This window comes from Columba livia, chromosome 13, assembly GCF_036013475.1.
Source record: "Columba livia isolate bColLiv1 breed racing homer chromosome 13, bColLiv1.pat.W.v2, whole genome shotgun sequence".
NCBI lineage: Eukaryota > Metazoa > Chordata > Aves > Columbiformes > Columbidae > Columba > Columba livia.
Window position 1 is genome coordinate 6039870 of NC_088614.1, and position 22748 is coordinate 6062617.

Sequence of the window (22748 nt, forward strand, 5' to 3'; positions counted from 1 at the left end):
GGCTCTGTGGAAAAGGGTATTGTTCAAGTCTTTCCCACTCAAATTAGGAAAAAGCACTGAGGATCAGGAACTTAACAACTGAAGTAAATAAACAAGCTGCTGCAGGACACAAATGCCTGTTGACTATTAGTTTGTCCGGAGTGCAATCAATGCTAGAGCGATGTGTGTGTTTTAACATAAGATGTTTCACAAGACAGCCTCTGCCCTGCGTGCGCAGTCCTTCCAAATAACTTTTCACATAAGTAACAGGCGGCTGGTGGGTGGCTCTTTTGTGTCTGTCATCCTACTCCACTTGATGTGTGAACTTCCTTTTATTATACACGAAAGGATGGGCACCATTAAAAGGCCATGATAGGCTTCCTATCTTCTTTTTTTCACTCTTGCAGACAGGATTTCCATCACTGGGCCATCTATCAACGGTATCTTCCAGCACCTTCTGCTTCTGGTGGCTGTGATGGAGACCTGGAGAAGGCCTGTGGTGTTATTATCAACACTGTCCTGGATTCCTCACAAAGGTATTTTGTGCCAGGACGTGCATTTCTGCAGAAGCAATGGTTCTAATGACCTTGCAAGCCAGGAGCCATGAGCTTGTGCCTTACATGGGGCTGTGATTTCTGGAGTGGAAGCAGTTCCTTTCTGGCAGGGAAAGCCGGGAGGTAGCTCTGTGTGACTCACCAGTCTCTGCATAAGAATCTTGCTCTAGGTGACAGAGGTCTGGGGCTGAAGTTACAGATAGTCCCTAGTCTGTCTGTCTAAGCTGAATTTGTATTCAGGTTTATTTGGCCAGACAAGCATCAGTGCCCCTGAAAAAGTGGCTGAAGCTGGAAAATAAGGAGGGAGGGTTAGAGGAGAATTGCTGTCCCACCTACAGCTTATTTAAGGAACATTAATGTCAGAGCTTTGTGTTCATCTGAAGCCATTTGACTCTATTTGAATTGTGTTCCTGGGCTGACAGGGTGAATTACCTGTCTCTTGATTTCAGGTTGGACCTGGGTGGCTGTGGCACATCGAAGATGTCGATCAGGCCTGATGTTCTCTGCAGGCTGCAGGTGATTCCAGACTTTGATCCGTATCTGTACATTCAATCCTTCAATTTGACCAGATAAAGTATTTCTTAATACCTGAGTGTATGTGAGGCTGACATTTAGTTCTCGGATGTGAGCAGTGGCATGGAGACTGAGAGAGGGATATTTTTCTTATTGATCTCTTTGTCTTACTTGAGAGAAACAATCGGGGTTTGAATGCAAACTCGCATGTAGCCCTGATGAAACTCGTTTCCCTCCTGACCCCCTCCCTGTGTAGGAGATGGTGCTGGAGCTGGGGTGTAGGCCGAAGTCACTTTCTGGCTGCTTGGATCTCCGGAGACACTTCTTGTTTGAGATTCTCCAGGAAAGGCTGAAAGACAGAAAACACGGCTCAGCTTTGAGCGAGCAGTTGTGGAGGCGGCAGGAGCTGCTGCTGCACAGGAGGTAAACGCAGATCGAGACAGCCGGGAACACCTTGAGCAGAACTGCTGCTCAAAGCAGTTACCATGCGTACTTGTGCTGTGGAGTGACCTCTCTGATTCCACAGCAAGTGAAAAATGACACTACATGTTAGTAACAGTTGTGCCAGGGACATTTATTCCCGGGTAACCACATGAATTAGCTGCGCTCCAGTTCGCCATCCTGGGCTACGAGTCCCCCAGCCAGTAGCCTGGATTTGAAGGACCACACATCTTCATTGACTTTGTTTACAGCCAGCAACACTCGTAATGCTGCCACTTGCAATAAACATGGTTAAATTGCTCTACTTGCTGCTGTAATCTAGGTGTGTGTTTCCATTTTTGAGCCATTGACAGTATCTGTGAGAATGGTGCGTATACCTATTCTGTGACCTCATTGAAATGCAGGTTCTTTTCTGGGCATTTGGAAAAATTCCTTGTGCAGTTTCTGTCACAGTGTTTGAGATCTCTCACGTTTGACGTACTCTGAAACTCCCCTGAATGCCAAAGGCATGAGCACTGAGAGTGTGGAGTCTGATTCTCTTCTTGCCAGTAACCTCAGTTTTGTTTTTATTCTTCCTTGCCTAAGGATTCTGGTGGGGCTCCCTGCGTCCGCCCTGATCGTGACTCGTGGAAAAGGAAAGAAAACAATGCTGGACTGTGAAGACTTTTTTCATTTTGTAAACTCGGAGCTGGTATGTGTCATTAGCCAAATGACAGTTTCTTGTTGGTAAATGCTCTAAAGAAAGAACTTTAACTGGGGTTAGGACAGGAGTTAAAATGCAGCCAAACTTGAAACAAACTTGTCTTATGTCAGAGCATAGGGAAGTTCAGCTCATTATGCTTGAGACTTTCCAGCTCTGCGGAGGTGCCCTCAGCACTGTCTGCTGCGGGATGGCTTTTGGGCTCATCCGTTTGGAATTGCGGTGGCATTTTACGCTGTCGAGAGAGAATCCTTGGGAAATGGTGTATGCAGATCCGCGGTCCAGGGGGAAAAAATCACCGTTGCGTGATTGCAGAGCAGCCTGGCCGTGGCTTGGCCAGTTCTTGAGAGTTTTTCCAGTAGCATTGTTTGCAACAATGCGTGTCTGTGGCGCGTGCACACGTGCAGCAGCCTTGGGGACGTTCTCCTGCGTGGACGCATTGTCCTTCTGTACCACCTGCTCTTTGTTTTTTCATAGCAGGTTAGAGGGGAACCCACAGTGTTCCTGTGGCGGCTGAGGAGCAAGGGCCTGAGCTCTTCTCCAATTCCTGTCATGCCAGGGCGTTAATTTAATTTACTGTGTGTAGAGCGAGATCCTGCTCATCCTCCTGTGTTACATACACAAGAGAAACACTCAGAAGCATCCGTGCAGTTTCCTGGGGGGCAGATCAGTTGACTTGCATGTCCCTAGAGCACTGGTTTGTGTTCCAACGGCCTTTTCAAGGCTCCTGCACTGTCATTAGGCACAGCCAGAAACCTTCATTCATTCCAAGACTGTTAATCAAAATGCTGCTGCCACCCACCAGTGATACGCTGGGCCCTCCGGTTTGCTTCCTAGTGCTGAGACTGCAAAGCTCTACCTGGTGCTTCACATGGAAACAAAATTTCTGTGTTCTGAGCTGATAACTCAGGATCTCACAGAGAGCTTTTGTGCTGTGCGAGACACCCAAAATGTTTTAAGAAAATCATAATTCAAAAGGGAAGGAATGATTTTGTGTTTTCCTCCTTCTCTTCTCGCAGAAGAACGTCTGTTCCAGGGGGTATGCACTCTCCTACGACATCACCGCCCACTTCTTCAGGGTAACGCTGCTTTTGTCACTGCTCTGTTGTCTGTCCTGGCCAGAGTAGACGTTTCTTTACCAGGATACCTGACTAGATGCTGTTCTTAGCAATGAGATATGCTATTTGTACCCTTGTTTTGAGAGTTGTTGGTGAAAATTCAAAAAAGAGCAGCAATCCAGGAAAGTGAAGAGAAGGAGCAGGAGGAAGGTAGTGGCAGAGGTTAATTGTAATACAATATATACAGGTGGGGGAAGCAGAAGCACACAGTTCTTTTGCTGGGCCATGCTGACCCCTACAGTTACCTCTGATTAGTTTACAGGCGGCTTGGGGAGTTATTAATACTTCAAAGCACATGTGTGTGTAGTCATCTGGTAATTTATCCTCTTGCAGGGCCTGCTGAATGCCAGTGTGGGCTGTGAGGAACCAGCAGAAGGGGTCAACAATGTTCTCGCAGTGTGTCAAACCAAGTGTCCTGTTTTGCTCTTCTCAGCAGCGGTAACTGTCCACATTTCATTTTAAGAGTGCTACATGAAAACTCAGCATTAGTTCAGAGCATTCATTTCAAACTTCACTTAATGTAAGCTGTGAAGTGTGGGGGTTGTGATTCTTAATGCCTTTGGATAACTGCAGAGTTTTAGTACCACTGGTGCTGCTGATCCCAGCACTGGGATGGAACCTGCCTTGGTTTTGGGGTGTCACTGCAGAAGTGGGACAGGGGCTGTTCAAGAGTGAGAAGCTGGGAGACTTGACTTGGTTTTGGATTCATTGTGGAGGGACCGGTTGTTATGTGCCAAACAACCAGAAAGTCCATAAAGCACAGATGTTTTTCTCTCTCATGTGTGTAACTGCTCATGCGCTGTTTTACACGGGGATACATGTTTTTGTTGCATGGGTAAGTGTGTACATCACTTTTTGCCGAACAGTTCTTTTGTGATGACTGGTCCTGCTAGAGGAGTTTGAGGATGCCGTGGTATGAACACGGTCACAAATGACCCTCTCTGCATTTCTCGGATGTGAAACTCCTCACGTTTCTTATGTGTCCATGTACAATTTGGACTTTTTCATTATGGAGGGGGGAAAAAAAAAACCTGTTCGCCAAGTACCTATCTGAGGTAGCATGCACACAACTCCGAAGTTCACCACCACTAATGCTGCTGGTTTCTGCTTCTCTTCCCAGCTTTGGTGGCCCAGGCTGGAGCCGGTGCTTTGCTCGCAGTGGAGGAGGCTCTTCCAGGCTCCGCTTGCAGACGGACTGGAGCAGCTGAGGGCAGGGCAGTCCACGGCTGCCCGGTGTGTGTGAGGAATGCACGGGCCTGCGGGCAGGAGAATCGGCTCTCTGCGGGTTCAGTGCCTGGCACAGCCGTTCCGTGGGGCAGGCAGGGGTTCTGCAGGCTGAACAGAATGCTGATGGGAACCGAGGCGTGTAGGACAGCTCTGCACAGATCCCTTTGTAGAGTTTAAACTCAAAACAGGTCATTATAATTATTTAGTCTGACCTTGCGTGTGATATGGGTCAGAGTGTTCCACCATAAGGAAAGAGAATCTTTTCAGGGGAGACTGGAAGGCAGAGTCGTTGTGGGACAGACACTGGAAATCCCTTTAGCACAGTGTTGAGTCATTCCCTGGAGCTGCCGCACCCTTCGCTCTCTGGGCTGGCTGAATCTCTGGTTTCCTGGAGCTGCTGACTGCTCCTCTGCTGCGCACTGCTGTTCAGCCTGCGCCTGTTCTCCAAAACCTGGGAACTTAGCGTAAGAATCTCCTTGCAGGCTATAGAAATGTAATAATGACATCAGGTGTAATAGTGTATACACTTAACTATCTGTCTGATGGCTGACAAGAGACATTTGGGAATGCTGCTGTCTTCTAGACTTTCATTTTTTAACCTGTCTCCAAGTAGCATCCAACTGCAGGAAAGAAAAAAGGAGGTAATTTATTTTGTCCCAATCACAGACTTATACCTGTTGCCCAAGCCCCTGATTTCCTCCTCATTCACAGCTGTGATTTATTTTATTTTATTTTATTTTATTTTATTTTATTTTATTTTATTTTATTTTATTTTATTTTATTTTATTTTATTCATATGCTGATTTTTGTTTCCTAGCTTCCTTTCCTCAGGAGCGGTTTTCCAACCGTCCAGCCCTCCCTGGATGTCGGCCGCCTTCCTCCACTGCGTGGTTCAGCAGCAGTTGCCGTGTGGACGAGGAAGAGACGTGCTGAAGAGGCTGGGGACTGATGCAGAGCAGGCAAGGCAATGCATTTCACATGTCTGCTCTTCCCTATGCTTGAAGACTAGAACGCCTTTAACTGAGAAATCATTGTCCTGAGACACAGCCATATCCTTGATAAACCTGTTTGTGAAATCTTGTAGGTGGCTAATTGATAAACTGTAAATTACCTGGAGCTAAATACTTATCCTAGAGGCAAAGTTGTTCCAAACTTGAACTTTTAACTCAGATACTGGCTCCTCTGTGAAGTCAGGGAGGACAATTAAACAGCTGCTTTAAAAACTGAATCTGCAGAGAGCGCTGTGGGGGTTGAGAGCCCAGTCCGGGCGTGCCAGGATCACCTCTCCTTCTGATCAATCTTTGTGGATTTTAGCTCGGGCAGTTTGGCTGGGAGGTAAAGGAGACACAAAAAATTTGTGGGACAGAAGTGGAGGCATTTTCAGGGGGAAGATGTGCTGAGAATCCCAGGACCAGACCTCCTGAGGGTTTTCCCAAGTCTGTTCTGGGAAATTCGTGCCCACGTGACTGTGCTCGGTGCCCTCGTGCAGAGGAATTCTCTGAGTGCTCTGCTGAGGAGGGAGCTGAGCTGCTGCCCCCAGCTCTGTCACTGGATCTTCCAGGGGACAGCTGGGACCAGAGCTCAGTGTCTCCCATGCTGAGACACTTGCAGGTAGATGGTGTTGAAGCGGAACCTGTGCCTGACTATTCACGCCTCAGTTTTATCACTCCAGGCAGCGGTTACGGTAGCAGCTCCTCTCACTATTTACACTGGTCTGGAGCCAAAAGCTGTGAGTCAGAAACTGGTGTCACCGGGTTGATACGAGCATGTGGTACATGCAGAAAAACAGCAGCTTTCACCTCAAAAATCCTCCTTGAGACGGGAGGATGCCAGGAAGGGATGCGGGAGTGATCAGAAAAGCAGTAACAAGCGTATGTCAGGACAGGCTGTGGACAGAGAATTGAGGGTGAAATTTCCCCTTAGAAGCAAGGAACAATGCCAGGCTGCAGTCTGTCTGCTTCAAACACGCTGCCTTACCCTGGGAGGAATGGCAGCACTTGTGGTTCATCCAGGTCCGTCCTGGGAATGCACTTTGTGAAATGTTCTTTCCCAATGGGAAAGCACAAGTTCTGAGCCACAGCGGATACAACTAACAGTGATCTCTTTGCCTTGTAGCTGCTTATTTCTCTGCTGTTCTTCTCGCTCATGGATCTCATCTCAGCAAAAATAGCACCAAAGGTGAGTTCAGCCCTGAGAGAATTCTTGTGACACTAAATATGTCTGATCCGCTTGGTTTGCTGCCTAAAAATGCTTCATAGTGGCACTGTGAAGGCTGGTGGCTTGTTCTGCCAGAAGGAAGGGATCAGCAACCCCAGACAGAGCCTGCTGAAAGCCTGTCTGTTCCTATCAGATTAAACCTGGATTTTTCTCTAGCGGACATATCTCCCCTTTTGCTACGGCAGCTTTTATTTCTCTTCCTGAATGACTCACTATTTTCAGTTTCTTGTTCAGGCTTTACACCTCCCAGGTAGCGCAGGAACCTCATCTCTCAGCTTTTGTGTTGCATTTCACATTTGTTAGATGACATTTTTCCTCAGGCTGGAAACATACGTGGTATTTCAAAGGAGAAGGGCAGCCCAGCAAGGAGGAACATTGGTTTCCAAATGATTTAACATTATTAAATGAAGGAGCAAAGACGACAAGGTTCTTCAGCAGCTGTTGGCCCCAAGCACCCTCCTGCCTTGGAATGCTTTTTGCTGTTTTCTCGGCTTGGACGTGCAGCTGCTTGTGTAGTCACCTAACGGATTGGGTTGGGGAGCAGATTTAATTTAAAAATCATCGTTTGGCCTCATTGTCTGTCTTTGGGGGAGTCTGGAGGAAGAGTCATTGGGGAGATAAACACCTTGAGCAAAGAGATTTGGGAGCTTCTTCCAAGTAAAATGAGTAATGCAAAAAAAAAACCAACCCCAAGAGATGCTGTTGATAGGTGGGTTCAAGGGCCTCAAGTTGCACCAGGGGAGGTTGAGGTTGGATCTTAGGAACAATTTCTTCCCCAAAGGGCTGTGGGGCATTGGAACAGGCTGCCCAGGGCAGTGGTGGAGTCACCATCCCTGGAGGGTTGAACAGATGGAGATGGGGTTCTCAGGACATGGGGCAGTGCCAGGGGTGGGGGAACGGTTGGACTTGATCTTAAACATCTTTTCCAATCAAAATGATTCTGATTCTCAGCTAAGCCCTGGTCTGGCTGGGGGATGAAGGCACTGCCTGACTCCAGTGCCTGACTGCCCAGGGAATCCAGGCTGCTGGGCGAGGGGAAGACTTGGGCTGCATTCAGAATGCTCCTTTAACAGAGCACTTACTGTGCACAGTCTCTTGGGGTTGATGTAACTAAAGCCTAAGACAAATGTGACCTGTCTTTCTGACACCCAGGAGGGAGTGGATTTTCAGCCGTCTCTGGAATGGTCGCTGGAGATCTTGCAGTGCCTGGAGGAGAGGGGCACGTCCTGGCCGCTGCTCTTCCCTTCGGCAGAGAATGGTGAGCATGTCTCATCCCTGAGGGGTGCAGACGTTAGATTAGGCGCTGGACTGGCACAACCCAGTGCTTTAACACATGTACCTGTGAGAAGGAACCGATGGGCCTTTGTAAAAGCATGAAAAATGCTGCTTTGGGTAAAAGCTGAGAGCACCTGGCTGCCACTCTGCAGTATGGTGACCCAGCTGATGACTGGGGACAACTGACACTCAGTTTTGTTCCCTCTAGTAGAGAAGTCCCCTTGGCGTACAGCTGGCTTCTGGTGATGCCCCCACACCCCAGCACTGGTGTTAATTGTGGGCTGGAAGGAAACTGCAGCTGCTGTACTGGTCTGCAGGGTGGCATGAGGAACCACCAGGGATCTTAATGTTTCTCTCTGTTGCAGACCCTGGAAAATACCATGTCTTGCACAACGCAGCCTCAGACCGTCACATCCAGCTCCTGCCTCTCGCCTTCTACAGGTACAGAAGGTCCTTCTGGGGAGAAAGGTGTCACGAGGGAGGACATGGTGGGTGGGTGGTTTGTGGGGTAACTGTTCTGCTGGGCTGTGAGCCGAGCCCTTCCCTTGGCTGTGCAGGAGGGAACACTTGATCACAGCAGGAATGTTGTTTAAGGAGCCTCAGTTCTTTTGCTGGAAGTTTCCTTTCAGCTTCATGCTCAAACAGGGGTGTCCCCGGCTGCCCCCCCACTCCTGGCAGTGAGGTGACCCCACACACAATGGGATTTGTAACATGGACAGCAGCACGAGCAGCTGCTGTGCTGGACTCCTGTCTTCCTGTGCGGAGCCGCTGATCAGACATGGTGTGTCACCTCCAGCCTCACCCCTGCCTTCCGCCCCGAGCTGCTCACCCAAGAGCCGACCTTCCTCCTTGTGGCGCTCGATCTGTATGTCCAGCTGCTCCGGCTCTTTGTGGAAGGGAAGGACTTGCCGCAGTCTGATCAAGTCGGGGAGGTCCCAGACCTCACAGAGTGTGTGAGTAAAGCTCCGTCTCCTTTTTTTTTTTTTTTCCCCCTCTTGTAACTCTAAATCCTGTTCCTCATCCTGTCCCCTTGCAGCATCCCTCTTGTTCCCACCTTCCTGCAGAAGCAGATGCAGCAGCTGTTTGCACCTTGGGGCTGACAGAAGCTGCCGGTGCTGCTGTCCTGCTGCTGCCCAAAATCTGGGCTGTCTGGCTGCTATCTGTCCTGTGTGGGACCTTGGGGTGACTGCGGTCACGGCTCAAATGATCGTGTGACTTCTGAACAGCCCTTGGGTGCAGTGTGGTGGTTCCCGTGTCACTTTTGGCAGCAGGGACTGAGAGCCCACAGTGATGTTGTGCTCGGCCTCGATTGCCAGTGCCTCTTCTCCGTGTTCTCCAGGGGGATCCGGTGGAGCTCATCGCCACAGCCCGGCGGTTCCTGCTTGGTGCCATCCCGCGATGCCCTGCCCAAAGCTTTGGGAACATCCGATCGGTACGTTGAATTTTTTCCTCCTCTCTCAGCGTGTGATTGCTGCTCCTGCCTTTCCTGGGCACGGATCCTGTGCGGGTGCTGCCTGCTGAGCCCCCGACACGCAGCATTTCCGTGACACGTTTGGGAGCAGGGCTGCAGCCTCTGGCTTTCTCAGCAACGTTACACACAGCCCTCCCCCTGTCTCATTCCCTCTGTTTGTTTAATGCCTGGTCTTGGGGGAAATATCAAGCACGGCCAAGTGGCAGGTGGTGGTGTTTCCCACCAGCCAGGACCCCATGTTATTTCTGTGCAAAGTGGCAACAGCTTTGCCCTCCTCTCCCTCTGCAAAATGCTCGGGTGCTGCTCTAACTCAATCTGAGGCAGCACAAGTGGATCAAACACTGGGTGTTCGTCCTCTCCCCAGCTCGTGTCTGTGTGTGAAGAACTTGACCCCGAGCTGGGAGCCACTCTCCTGCACTTCTCGAGGCCCGAGGCAGCTATGGAGCTGGAGGAAGAGCTGCTGCTCTTCTGAGGGATGCGCAGGGCTGAGCAGGACGCCCCAACTCTGCAGGAAGGGACAGACAAGGTGCCACCTTTCTACCAGCACTGTTTCTTTCAAATTAACTTTGTAAATAATTTATTACAAGCATAACCATGAAGCTTTTGTTACAATAAAAAGTAGGTTACAAATTTCAGTTTAGACTTGCTTTGGGAATCATAATTTTTTTTTTTTTTTTTCAAAACAAAACAGCTGCTTTTAGTCACTCTGCTGCTCCTGTACCCTAACAGCCACCACAGGGCACTTCTGTACAGGCAGCAGCTTGCGCAGGCAGGAACAGTTTTGGCCAGTTCTGGTTTTACAACTGTGTGCGTGGGGAGAAGGGGACACCAAGGGGTGCTGCCACCATCCCCTCCCCAGGGGCAAGAGACTCTTAGTACAACACTGCTGAATTGGACGTGAGCATGGAGAACCACAGCATGATAACAAGCTTTTTCTGAGCAAGCTGAAGCTAATTCCACCGAGTTCTTTGGGAGACTAAAACGTAGATTAAAAATCTCCACTCTGCCATAAAGTTTCTATGGGACTGGACAGGGAAAGCGTCCCTGTACCCCTCAGGTGGGCTCCTGCTGCACAGTCACTTCTGGCTTTATTGCCTGGCTCTCTGAAGTCCCTGACGTGCTGAGGAGAAGGGGCTCTGGCTCCAGGGACTTGGCCTTGTCCTGAGTCTGGGTCAGAGGATGCACCATGGACATGTGGACGTTCAGGTTATGTGCCTTCTCAAAGCGCTTCCCGCACTGGTCGCAGGCGAACTCCAGCTCCGTCTCCGCTTTGTGTTTGGTCATGTGGTACTTGAGCGATGCGCGCTGCCGGCACTGGAAACCGCAGATCTCGCACCTGCAAGGAAATGCCGATCCTGGAGCCGCAGCTGTGGCCTCCACTCCTTGTCATGCAGAATGAGCCCACAAGGAGGAAAGAATTGTTAGCCCTGAGGGTGGTGAGAGCCTGGCCCAGGTTCCCAGAGAGGTAGTGGATGAACCATCCCTGGAGACATCCCAGGCCAGGCTGGACGGGGCTCTGAGCAACCTGAGCTGGTGAAGATGTCCCTGCTCATGGCAGGGGGGGCACTGGGGGAGCTGGGAAGGGCCCTTCAACACAAACCGTTCTGTTGTAAGCTCTGGAGCTGGGGCAGGTGTTGTGGGGGGACACTTAAAGCGATTGAGACAGGACCCTCCTGCTCCAGCAGAGTTCACGTCACAGAATTACCCTGTGCTAAGGGCAGCGACCAGGAGAGCTCGGCAGAATGTCCTTGCTCCTCCTCTCCCTTTCCCTAGCTACGAACGGAGGACTGGTGTGCACTTACTGGAGGGGCTTTGCTCCTGAGTGCCGCATCTGATGGACTGAGAGGTGTTTGCGTTGCTTGAAGGTCTGTCCACATTCATCACAGATATAATTGCGTACCTCTGCAAGGGATAAAGGGAGAGAGTCAGTGATTCCGCTGAGTTCTCCATGCATGAAACGCTCATGCACAGCTGCCCATCCCGACTGGTGGAGTCGGAATTCCTGTCTCTGCCTCACATTCCCCGGTGATGGGTCATTATAGGGTTACAGGCGAGACGGATGGTTCTACACCCCCAGAGAGTCTTGCACAAGCCTCGTGCAGCCACTCGCTGGATGTCTGTAATGCCTGTCGCTGGCTGGGACACACCTGTATGGATGAGTTTCACGTGACGCTGCAGGTACCGGTCGATCATGAACACCTTGTTGCAGCCAGGGTGAGGACAGGGCCTCTCCCGCACCTCTTCATGATGCTCTTTGATGTGTTTCTGCAAAGAAAGGACAGAGTTTCCAACCCCTGAGTTGCATTTTCCCCAGTGACAAACCTGAATGCCCCAATAAATGAGACATCCATCTTGGCAGGCTCACACGTCAGCACTGCTTCACTGTGAAAACACAAGAGATTCGCACCCAGATCTATCTGCAGCAGCGGAGGCTCTACCAGGACACAGTACGGCTCGCTCCTGCAGCCGCTGCCAAGCCAGCGGCTGGTGGCCAGAGCAGTGCACAGAGCCGGAGCAGCGCCCAGTGCATTTGGGAGCACAGAAAAGACCTCAGACTCGCAGCAGGTCTTTGCTTAGCAGCTCGTTGCCTCCCACAGAGCGAGGCAGTGAATTAAATCCATCAGAGACCCTCTCCTCACATGGACACCGCTCCGTAATGCTCAGAGCTGTGGGTTGGAGATGGGAGCGAACCGCGAACGCACCTTCATGCCGTCTGCCCCTCTGTAGACCGCAGTGCAGCCCTGGTAAGGACACTTGTAGATGGTGGGCAGCTCCTCCCTGCGAAGCAGAACCCACCGTCAGCCGTGTGCACACGCGGGGGTGCTGCCCCCCGCCCCTGCTCCGCGGTACCTTTCACATTTGATTTTTTTTTTCCAGCCCGGCTTAGGCCCCGGCTTCTTCCTTATTTTGGGCTCTTCTGCCTTCTTGGCTTCTTTGCTATCACTTTTCTTGCTAGAAACCCTGCAAGAAAGGAAGAAGGAGAGTGGTTTAATATTGATCTTGGTTTTAGTCCTCCCACCTGATCATCCCCAAGTGTTAAGCCTGGTCTGACAGCTCAGCCTGACACATGGCCTGGCAATGCAGGGGCCCGCATGAGCTGAGCTGCCCAACTTAGTGCCGGGGATGAGGGACACGGCCACACTCTAACCCGACAGGGACACGGGTGCTGCGGCAGCGTGGGGACCCCCTGGCAGGGACAGGGAGGGGACCAAGGCCACCGGGAACGCGATGACGCTGGCCCAGTTGAGCCCAGCTCAGCAGAGTGGGCAGAGCTCTGTTAACCCCGCAGGAAGCAACTTACTTCTTTTCAGGGTACGGCTCGAAGGAGTCGTCTGAAGATGCCATGTTCCGCTTCTCATTTTCATCATCGCTCAAGAAGTCCCTGAGAGAGAGAAGATGCCGTTACCAACACTGCACTGGCAGCAGCCGTGATACGTGTTCTGTATTCCCGGTGCCTCCATCCCCCGTGTGCAGCAGCCGAGGCTCCATGTGTTCTTCCCCATAACCTCCCCGAGCAAAAAGTGCGGTGAACGCAGCAAAGAACAAAATTCAGCCCTTTTACCACCAGATCTCTGCGAGGATAATTGAGCCACTGTCAGGAGAACAAAAATCAGCCGTTACTGAAAAGATCTATTTACGGTTGAGGGATGTTGCCACCATTTCCTGTATTGGGACAAGCAATTTGTAGAGCAAGAATGCAATGTAATTGTCTGGCGCAGGTTAATTAAGCTGCAGGTCATTCTGGGTTTTCTCATACGCAGCAGCCACAGAGGTTTGAGTTTTCATTTCTCCTCCTTTTAAGCCCTAAGCCACACAAGAAATGATTGATTCTGAAAACAGGAAATAGGCAATAAACTGTTGGGGCACTTTTACTGTGACAGCTGCCAGATTTAGCTGATGCACCAAAATAGGTCTGTGCTCGGCCACTTCATAGACTGAGAATGACTGGATTCAATTATTGGTTATTGATGAGCCTCATGTTAAACTCCTACAACTGAAGGATTTAGCCAAATCTTTGTTCATAAAGACTGCTGAGTCTTTATGAACTCACTGCAGAGTCCATCCTGCTCCCCATTGATCGCTCTCCCTGGGAGCCAATGGGGCGATTTCTCTGAGTGCCGCCCGTCGCTGTCCCGCAGCCCCAACCCCGTGACCGAGCAAACCCTGACACCCCCTGCACGGCCCCTTCCCCAGAGCACGGAAGGGACTGAAATGGGAGCAGGTTTGCTGGAATCAGCCACCAGAGACACACATGTGCAAACACATGTGCAAACACATGTGCAAACACATGTGCAAACACATGTGCAAACACATGTGCAAACACATGTGCAAACACACGCACACCGCTGTGCAAACCCCCCCGCAGAGGGGTTGAGAAGTGGGGGGTCAGCACTTTGGTGGTGTGAGCTCCGGCACAGCCACAGCGGAGCCACTGCCCCACACCGCTGGCCGCCTCGGGGACCAGGTCACTGGTGGAGAAAGAGCTCTCCGAGGCAGGGCAGTCATACTGGCAAAGAAGACATTTAGGCTATTTGAAACCCACTCTTCTCTCACCCCTCAGAAAGGTCACTGAACTCGTCTTTTACCCGCTCATCCGACGTTGCAGCCAGAACCTGCTTCCCACTCAACTGTCCTGGGGAGTGAAGGAGAGAGAACACGGCGCGTTACGAGGAAAAGCAGCAAAAACCGGCCAGCGGATATGGCTGCAGAGAAGGAACCGACCGCTCTGGGTTCACTCATGGCAGCTCGTACTACATGAATACACGTGCTCCCTGACAAGTTCACGATTATCTAAACCAAACTCTGCATCTCGAGTGCTCGGAGACTGCGTGCCCTGCGCCCCAGGGACAGGGAGAGTCTTGACTCTGGATGTCCCACCAGCATCTTGTGGTTTCCCCCATGACACCCACTCCATAACCCAAAGACTCATCCCCAAGTGGGTCCCAGCTGCTGTTTCTCTTTCCACCTCTTGTGGCTGTCAGAGCCAAAAACGGCCCAGCTTCTGCAACTCAAAATCGCTGTTAATTCCCCTCTTCTGGAAGTGGCATTTGGGGATTTCAGCAGTAAACCCATGTTAACTCGGCTCACGGGCCAGCCCACCTGGCTCCCGCTGTTGGGCATCACCCAACCCCTCCTTGCTGGAATATGGACAGGGTTTGGACTGAGCAGAAAGAAACCTCTGACAAACATGATTCTGGAGAACCAGCAACTTTTCCATACTGCTTGACAGGCACACATCCCTGGCAGAGCAGGGCAGCAGGGTCTCACCCTCTTGATCGGGGGAAACAGCACCTGGGGTGAGGAGAGCGGCTCGTTTTGTGTGACGTGGTCGGCTGAACCAGTGTCCCCCATCAGAGGTGACTCTCTGGGCAACCTGCGCTCCCGCCAGGGTCAGTGTCCTCCCTGGGCAGCTGGAGCCCCCGAGGAGGGGCCCAGTCCCACCATTGCTCCCTGCGCCGGCTCTCTGTCCCTCCCCAGAGGGAATCGGACGGTGAATCCCTTACCTGTGGCACCGCTCAGCGGTGACATGGGCTGCGGCAGGGCTTGCTCCTGTACGGAGGCCGCGCCGTCCAGTTGCGAGTGAGATGAATCCCTGTTCTGTGGTAGCTCGTTCTCCACATTCAGCGGTTCCGATGTGGTCCCTTTGTTTGCAGGCTGCTGGCAAGGGGTTGTCCTTACTGGAGCGTGCTGGGCTTTGGGAGTAGAAACAGCCTCAGCATTGTCTGCCCCGTTGTCAGTCAAGCGCTGCGCCGCGCTCTTGTTCCACTCCCGTTTGACGGACAAGGCGTTGTCGATGAGCACCGTGCTACAGTCCGAATCTGTATCCATGACGTAGTCATGGCCGTCGCCGCAGCCCCAGACGGCGCGGATGATGCCGCAGTACTCGGAGGAGAGGACGCTGCGCAGGCTGGGCACCGCAGGGCAGCTCCCAGCATGCGTGTGCGCCCACGACACCAGGCTGTGCAGGCACTGCGGGCTGGATGTGATCAGGTCCACTGGCAGGGGGGACAGGCAGCACAGGCACAGTCAGTCCCCTGGGCCAGCAAAGGGCATGGCCACCCACAGGGAGAGACCCGCCACCCCCCTGGGGAGGGGACAGGGCTGGGGACCACGGCTGCGCTGGGCTTGTGCATATGAAGGCAGGTGGGAGACACCCCGAAGGTTCTGCAGCTGCAGGCACTGGGACATGGATGGTCCCACTGGCTGCCAAGACCATTGATTTTACAGCTGGAAGTGCATTTTACAGCTGAAAATGTGTCTCTGATTGCTCCTCAGTGCCCAATTGCCCCACAACCTGCTCTCCCTGCTTCTCACACCTCTGCCATGGCCTGTGCCCTGTGAGCTCAGCTCAGGGCAGCTGGTGCCAGTGAGGACCATCCCAGAGAGAGCCCATGGCAGTGGGAACCAGCCAGAGTGGGCATGGCAGTGCCGAGGGGCGCAGGAACAGCCCTGCCACGGGTCATTCCCCAGCACATGTAAGCCCCAGCCCTTCTGTCAATGGTATCAGAAAAAGAAAAGGAAAAGAGCTCCGGGAGCAGAGACTCACCCAGACAGGAGGCACCTCCTTCCGCGCCTGGCTGGGCCTGGCCCGTGCTACTTCTGCAAAAACCAGAACAGCACAGTGGGGTCTTGGGGGTTATGGAGGGACCACGCACCAACACACAGCAAGTTACTGCTCCCGGGAAGGAAGAACGGCCACGTACTTTCCTTTCGACTTCATGTGGCCCGTGGGAGATGCGTTCACCCTCTGGATAAACGTCCTGAGTACGCTGCGACATTTGTAGAACTGCGCGTGGCATTTCTTGCAGACGAACTGGGGAAGTGCGGGGTCCTGCCGCACCGCCACGCCAACCAGCCGCTGGAAGTCGCTGAAGAAGACCTGGTCCACGCGGCGCTGCTTCTCCGAGTTCTCCCCCATCACCGGCACCTTCCCGAACGCATTGCGCAGGCTCCTGGATGAGAACTTCCCGTGGCAGAGGCGACAGTACCCGGTGCTCAGGGCTCTGCCGATTCCTGCCGGGGAAGGACTGAACTGAGAGCAGAGCAGGTGGCTGCATCCGAAGGCACTGGCACGCTGTGAGCTGCTCCCCTTGCCCAGCAGCCTCTCGCTTCAGCGTGAGCACAGCAAAGCTGGGCAAGAGGAGCGAGCCCTTCCCCGTACCGACCCCCCACCCCCCCGCAGACCGGAGTGCCACACGACACCCCGTTCACCCCAAAATTAGCCTTTCAGCCCCAACTGCCCCAGCGGGGGAACCTTCTCCTGGCTGCAGCATTCCCGAGGCTCACTTGCACATTTGTGCTTTTGCATACACCACCCCCAGCTTAAGCAGTTCTTCACCCTCCCCAGCGTTTATCTTTAAAGTATTTATAGGCAGCGGTCGCATCCCTCAGCCCCTGCGAGCCTGAGAACCCCCAGCACTCGCAGCCCGTCAGAGACCCCCTGACCGTGGTCCGGAGTAGGGCAGGGAGCCGGGATCTGCTGACCCGGAGCAGCGGGGCAGGGCACAAAGCGTCTCTCCCGCTCCCGGTTCACCGCCCCGTCCCGTCCCGTCCCGCAGTGTCCCCGCCCGGAGGAGCGCAGCTCCGGCTCCAGCCCCCGCTGCGCCCCGGCCAAACTCCCGCGGAGCCTCGTCCGGGTCCTGGGGGACACAGCCGGGCCTTGAACCCTCCACCCGCCCGGGACGGGGACAGCGAGGGGGCGGGTCCCGCCTGCAGCCCCGGCCGTGGCGGGGACCTCGCAAACAGCCCGCGGAGCCCGTGGTGGGGACACCCGCAGAGCCCCAGGGAGGGGACAGCGGCGGGGACGGGCCGGGGGTCGGTGTGTGCCCGGCCCGGGGTGGCTCAGCCGTTGTCACCACCGGTGGTTTGTCCCCAGACACCCGCTCGGGACCGTTCGGCGATCGCGCTCATCTCCCGCAGGCACCGGGAGGTTCGGCCGCCTCCAAACCGGACCGGACAACAGCACCGGGGAGCGTCCGCGCCCGTTCTGCCGCCGCACCCGCTCCTCACCGGGGCATTTACCGACAGCGGGAGCCCCAGCTCCGCCGAGCAAACGGGCAAACCCGGCCCAGCGCAGGCAGACCCGCCGCCCGAGCGGCTGCCGGGGGCGCGGAGCCCCGGGAACGGGGGTGGCTCCCGGGGAGAGGCGGCAGCGGCGCCTCCTGCCCCCCGGGAACCGCCCGGTGCCGGTGCCGTGCCCGGGGCCGCCCGCGGCCGCGCTCCCTCCCGCCCGGGCCTCACCTGCCTCCGGGGCCTCGCCGAGGGCGCTGGGCCGTGTCCAGGCGGCGGCCGCCGGGGCCCACCCGGCGGGGGGTTCGGGGGGCTCCTCCGCCGCCTCGGTGCCGCGGGCTGCCGTGCCGGGCCGCCGTCGGGGCTCGGGGGCCGCCGCGCCGGGGCCGCCCGCGGCCGCCAGGAACCGGCCGCGCCGATCGCGCTTCATCGCCGCCGCCGCCGCGGGCCCGGCCCGGCCCGCCCCGCCCCGCCCGGCGCAGCGCCCCCTGCCAGCCGGAGGACCCCGCCGCCGGTCCGGCCCCGCCGCGCTCCCCCCGGGCGCCGCGGCCCGATCGCGCCGTTCCGGGCGGCGGCCGCCATGGCCGCGGCGGGCGGAGACGGGCCCGGGGGGCCCGGGGCGGGCCGGGCCCTGCAAACCGCCATGAAGGCGGCGAGTGGCGCCCTGGAGATGGACAGCGCCGGGCGGGCGCGGGTGAGCGCGGGGGGAAACCAGACCCCCGGGCCGCACCCCCGGACCTGGCCGGCCCTGGGGACACCGGGAGGGCCGGGGTCCCACTGAGGCCGTGGGAAACACCCCGAACAGCTGCGGGGTCCCCGGGCCGCCCCCGCCCCGCCTGGAGACCCGATACCCCCGCGAAGGGCCCGATCCTGCCCTCTGCAGGGCCCGGGGGTGGCGGGGGCCCCACCGGAGCTGAGACCCCCCGGCACCCGGTGCTCACCCCCCTTTCTGACAGGAGGCATACGTGGAGTACCTGCGGAGCATCGCCCTCATCGCCCGGGCCCTGCAGGACGAGGTGACAGGGACAGGTACGACGCCACCCCCGGCTGAGACCCCACAGACCCCGTGTCCGCTCCAGTGACCCCAGCACCCCGTGTTCCCCCCCAGACGGCAGCGAGGTGGTCACCCCCGACACCCCAAAGATGCTGAAGCTGGCAGAGCAGTGTCTGGAGAGGGTCAAGTCCATCGTGGCGGCGCTGGGTGAGCGAGGGCTTGGGGGTCCCATTTCAGATTGGATCTGGGGAACAATTTCTTCCCCCAAGGGCTGTCGGGCATTGGAACAGGCTGCCCAGGGCAGTGCTGGAGTCACCATCCCTGGAGGGGTTGAACAGATGGAGATGAGGTTCTCAGGGACATGGGGCAGTGCCAGGAGTGGGGGAATGGTTGGACTCAATGAGCTTGAGGGTCTCTCCCAACCAAAATGATTCTGTGATTTTGGGGAGCTAGGGTCCTGCTTTGGGGAGTGAAGCCCCCCCGGGGGCCAGGCTGGTGGCAGGGGACAGCTGCCCTGTCCCTCCATCCCCAGGGAAAGACCAGGCCAAACTGGCTGCACAGGAGCGAAGCGGGGGCCCCGCTCCCCTCCCCAGGCACCGCCGGGTCTTTTCGGACGAGGGAGGGAAGCTCTCCCCCTTCCTGCCTCCTGAGATCTTCCAGAAGCTGCAGATCGCCGAGGCGCAGAGCACACGCAAGTACGTGGGACATGGGGGGCTGGCGTCTGCCCCCATCTGCCAGGGTCCCAGGTTGGTGGGACAGGAGGGCAGGGGTCCCAGGTCATGTCACTGAGCCCTGTGGCGGGTGCTGAGGGCTGGGTCCCGGCAGGGAGCTGACACCGCTGGAGGAGGCGTCTCTGCAGAACCAGAAGCTGAAGGCCGCCTACGAGGCGCGGGTGGCACGGCTGAACCCCAGCCAGGCACTGCAGAAGACCTCACTGGCAAGTGGGGAGCCCCAGGGAGGGAGGGGAGAGCGTCCCGGGGGACCCCTGCTCCATGTTGGGGGCCATAGCTTTGGTCATGCAACCCCAACACACCACCTGCTTCACAGACGCTGTCCCTGCAGCGCCAGATGATGGAGAACCTGTTGATCGCCAAGGCCCGGGAGGAGACGGTATCCTTCCCGGGGGAGCGAGCTCTGGGGGGCCCCACAGCCGCACCGGGCTGTGGCAGAGCCTGCGCTGTGCCCCATGTCTGCAGCCCTGCATGCTGCAGCAGCCCCTGTGCCCTGTCCCACCCCACACAGGATTTTAGGTGCCCAGTCCTGTCCTGCTACCCGCTGATCGGGGGATGGAGGTGGGAGAGGGGCTGATCCTGGCCCCAGGCTGCCGTGGTGGTGCCAGGGCAGTGGTTGTGCCAGGGCGGTGGGCGAGTGGTGCCAGGCGGGTGCTGTGGCAATGTAGGGGCTGCAGAGCCTTAACTCTGCTGTGGCCCAGCTGCAGCGGAAGATGGAGGAGCGGCGGCTGCGGCTGCAGGAGGCTGCCAACAGGTGAGGGGGGATGTCACAGCGGGGACCCCGGGGGCCACCCTGGCAGGGGCTGTCACCCAGGGCCATTGCACCCACAGGAGGTTCTCCAGCAGCGTGGCACTCACCCCCGAGGAGCAGGAGCAGAGAGCCCTGTATGCCGCCATCCTCGAGTATGAGCAGGACCACGTGAGTGCGCACTGTCTGCCATGGGTGCCATGGGGATAGGCCAGTGCCGTGGGGCAGGGTGTGTGCTGTCCTTGGGTGCTGTGGGACAAGAGGTCTTGATACCCCTAGACGCCTAGATGCTGCTGGGGCAGGATGCTGTGCCGTCCCCAAGCACCATGGGGGCAGGACACTGTGCTATGGGGCAGGGTGCCGTGGGCAGGACTCTGTGCTGTCCCCCAGGACTGGCCGCGGCAGTGGAAGGCCCGGCTGAAGCGCAGCCCATCCGATCTCTCCCTGGTCTCGGGGCTCTTCTCCTGCCTCCTCAGGTAGTGCGGGCTGGGGGGGTCCTGCTCAGAGCGGGGCCACAGCCACGTGCTGGTGCCCCCTGCCCACCCCTCCCTCTGTGTCCAGCTTCCCCGATCACCCCATCGCGCGGCTCCTGCGGCAGCTGCAGTGTGCCGTGTACGCCCGCCTGTACCCGGCTGTCAGCCACAGCACCGCCGACCCCCCCGCCTCCCCCACCGGCCTCCCCTTCCTCTCGCTGGACGCCGGGGGCTCGTTACCCGCCGAGCTGGGGGGCCGCCGGCTCCGGGCCTCCCGCAGCCTCCACTGCATGTTCTCGGTGCCCGAGCATGGCACGGCTGGCCTGCGGCACAGTCTGTCCAGCACTCCTGTTGCTGACGGCGGTCTCGGCACCCCACGGGTGGAGGGCGGGTGTCCAGGGCCAGCAGCAGCCCCCCAGCCCCCCATGCCCCCCCGGGAGAGCTCCTTTGAGGACCTGGAGCGGTTTCTGGCGTCGCCAGAGGGCTGGACACCTATGGAACCTCTTGGGAAGGAGCCAGCCCTGCCCGAGCAGCTGAAGGGCATCGTGCGGGACATCCACAATGCCATTGGTGAGGGTCGGGGTCAGGGGCTCTCCCCAGCCATGGGCTCTCAGGGGGAGGAGGGGCTCCTGGCACCCTGTTGTTTTAGCCGGGGTGGACTCGGGGTGCAGGGTAAGGGGGCCAGTGGGTCTCGCTGGCACCTGCTGAACGTGCTGCGTAACTCATCCCTTCCCAGACAGGCTGCTGTCCCTGACGCTGCTGGCCTTCGAGGGGCTCAACACGGCCGCCGGCAAGGACCAGAGCCTGGCGTGCCTGGAGGAGGCGTTCTTCCCCCCGCTCTGGGCCCCACTGCTGGCCCTGTACAGGTACCACAGCCCCGGGGCTGGACCCCCGTGGCTCCCTGGCCCCCTCCCTGACAGCCCCTCGCCTCTGTGCCCGCAGGAATGTGCACCGGCCCCGTGAGGTGGCCCTGGCCCGCAGCATGGAGCAGCACCGGCACGCCGGCCCTACCGACATGGGACTGTCCTCCCGGCTCTTCCCCACGGCCCCCGGCTGCCCTGCATATGGCTCCGCCATCGAGGACCTGCGCCTCATCCCGCTGGAGACGTGTCCCCGCAGGAAGCTGGAGTGCATCGGTACAGGGCTGCGGGGCCGGGCTGGCAGGGGGACCTTGGGGGACGGTGGGGTGACCCTCAGCACCCACTCTGTGCCGTAGTGCGAGCCCTGCGCAGCATCTGCGAGTGCGCCGAGGAGTACTGTGGGGCTGGGGATGGCCAGGGCCCCACATCGGCTGCCATGTGAGTGCGGGGACACCGGGTGCAGGGGACAGGGGGACACAGGGCATACAGGGGACATGGCGGGCACAGGGGACATGAGGGACAAGAAGGACATGGGGTGTACAGGGGACATGGGGGACACGGGGGACACGGGGGACAGCCAGCCCCATGGCCAGGCTGTGCAGAGCCACAGCAGTGCCAGGCAGTGGGGTGCTGGGTGTGCAGCTGTGGGGCAAGGGATTCCTGTTGCTGGTGGGTGGTGTTGGGGCCAGTGTCACCATTGCCGGGGTGGCTGACAGTCCTGTTGGTGGCAGCGGGGCTGATGACCTCTTGCCCATCCTGTCCTACGTGGTGCTGCGGACGGGGCTGCCCCAGCTGGTCTCCGAGTGCGCCGCCATGGAGGAGTTCATCCACGAGGGGTAGGTGTGAGGGCACTGTCACCCCCTGGCACCCGGATCCAGGGGTGGGGATGGGGAGGGGAGTGGGGCGGGAGCTGCAGCTTCTGTGGGTGCAGGGCTGCAATGTGGTGGCCATGGTGGTGTGGTAAGTTTGGTGGTGTCTTGGCCATAGCGATGCTCTGGCTATGACAGTGAGGCCGTGATGGTGTGGTGGCCATGGCAGCATCCTGGCTGTGACAGCATGGTGGCTCTGGTGGTGTGGTGGCCGTGGCAGTGTCCCGGCCATGACAGCATGGTGTGGTGTGGCGCAGGTACCTGATTGGGGAGGAGGGGTACTGCCTGACGTCCCTGCAGAGCGCCCTGTCCTACCTGGAATCCCTGCAGTGAGGAGGCGGCACCGGGGGATCCTCTCCGCCCTCCGGGGCACAGGCAGGTCTCGATCCCCGCCCGGGGGTTCCCCGTGGGGCGACACCGCCGGCGCCGCTGCTCCCCCCCAGCCTCCGGGGGGCGCTGTCGGCGCAGTCAGCCCCGCCCCTTGGGGCGAAGCCTCTGGCGGGCACCGCCCATCGCGGTGACGTCACTCCGCGGTGGGCGTGGCGCGGGAAGCGGAAGGACCGCCCGT

General features: G+C 57.1%; 3 protein-coding genes across 14 annotated transcripts in view; 2 read left to right on the plus strand and 1 right to left on the minus strand.

The window, feature by feature from the left end:
• Positions 1-10130, plus strand: part of FANCA (FA complementation group A) — a 34492-nt gene extending 24362 nt beyond the window's left edge. For 5 of the 11 annotated variants that reach the window (XM_065028724.1, XM_065028726.1, XM_065028727.1 and 2 more), the window contains 14 exons: positions 387-515; positions 983-1049; positions 1303-1469; positions 2073-2178; positions 3207-3266; positions 3639-3743; positions 4426-4538; positions 5350-5491; positions 6648-6710; positions 7902-8007; positions 8390-8465; positions 8747-8977; positions 9364-9456; positions 9860-10130. In XM_065028724.1, coding sequence (XP_064884796.1) covers positions 387-515; positions 983-1049; positions 1303-1469; positions 2073-2178; positions 3207-3266; positions 3639-3743; positions 4426-4538; positions 5350-5491; positions 6648-6710; positions 7902-8007; positions 8390-8465; positions 8747-8977; positions 9364-9456; positions 9860-10067 — 1666 coding nt within the window. In that variant the 3' untranslated portion in view covers positions 10068-10130. Of the gene's footprint in view, positions 1-386; positions 516-982; positions 1050-1302; positions 1470-2072; positions 2179-3206; positions 3267-3638; positions 3744-4425; positions 4721-5349; positions 5497-6647; positions 6711-7901; positions 8008-8389; positions 8466-8746; positions 8978-9363; positions 9457-9859 lie in introns of all 11 variants that reach the window. The other 6 variants (XM_065028729.1, XM_065028730.1, XM_065028731.1 and 3 more) reach the window with 3 other exon arrangements.
• Positions 10056-17975, minus strand: ZNF276 (zinc finger protein 276). Of its 2 annotated transcripts, none has more exons than XM_065028736.1 (11): positions 17737-17975; positions 16200-16509; positions 16043-16095; positions 15000-15491; positions 14050-14128; positions 12797-12877; positions 12346-12456; positions 12198-12273; positions 11643-11760; positions 11298-11397; positions 10056-10877 (listed from the first exon to the last, which is right to left on the minus strand). In XM_065028736.1, the coding sequence occupies exons 1-11, from the start codon at positions 17933-17935 to the stop codon at positions 10715-10717; spliced, it is 1782 nt and encodes a 593-aa protein (XP_064884808.1). In that variant the 5' UTR covers positions 17936-17975; the 3' UTR covers positions 10056-10714. The 2 variants fall into 2 exon arrangements, with proteins under 2 accessions (XP_064884808.1, XP_064884807.1); XM_065028735.1 differs by having other exon boundaries at positions 10056-10831; positions 17737-17973.
• A 34-nt stretch (positions 17976-18009) lies between these two features.
• Positions 18010-22621, plus strand: VPS9D1 (VPS9 domain containing 1). The gene is made up of 15 exons (XM_065028733.1): positions 18010-18199; positions 18462-18534; positions 18614-18706; positions 19032-19194; positions 19325-19436; positions 19547-19609; positions 19932-19984; positions 20062-20149; positions 20369-20454; positions 20540-21021; positions 21188-21317; positions 21394-21587; positions 21668-21749; positions 22043-22147; positions 22438-22621. Exons 1-15 carry the CDS (start codon positions 18086-18088, stop codon positions 22511-22513), a joined length of 1914 nt encoding a protein of 637 aa, XP_064884805.1. The 5' UTR covers positions 18010-18085; the 3' UTR covers positions 22514-22621.
• Positions 22622-22748: the final 127 nt, after the last annotated feature.

What these genes read in the sequence shown, in the direction of transcription:
- ZNF276 (XM_065028735.1), bottom strand. Translation starts at nt 17,935, where the DNA reads ATGAAGCGCGATCGGCGCGGCCGGTTCCTGGCGGCCGCGGGCGGCCCC. An exon ending in CGGCGAGGCCCCGGAGGCAG is followed by an intron (nt 16,510 to 17,736) that starts GTGAGGCCCGGG and finishes CTTCCCCGGCAG; the next exon opens with GAATCGGCAGAGCCCTGAGC. An exon ending in GAGCCGTACCCTGAAAAGAA is followed by an intron (nt 12,457 to 12,796) that starts GTAAGTTGCTTC and finishes CCTTTCTTGCAG; the next exon opens with GGTTTCTAGCAAGAAAAGTG.
- VPS9D1 (XM_065028733.1), top strand. Translation starts at nt 18,086, where the DNA reads ATGGCCGCGGCGGGCGGAGACGGGCCCGGGGGGCCCGGGGCGGGCCGG. An exon ending in ACAGCGCCGGGCGGGCGCGG is followed by an intron (nt 18,200 to 18,461) that starts GTGAGCGCGGGG and finishes CCTTTCTGACAG; the next exon opens with GAGGCATACGTGGAGTACCT. An exon ending in GGCCCCACATCGGCTGCCAT is followed by an intron (nt 21,750 to 22,042) that starts GTGAGTGCGGGG and finishes TGTTGGTGGCAG; the next exon opens with CGGGGCTGATGACCTCTTGC.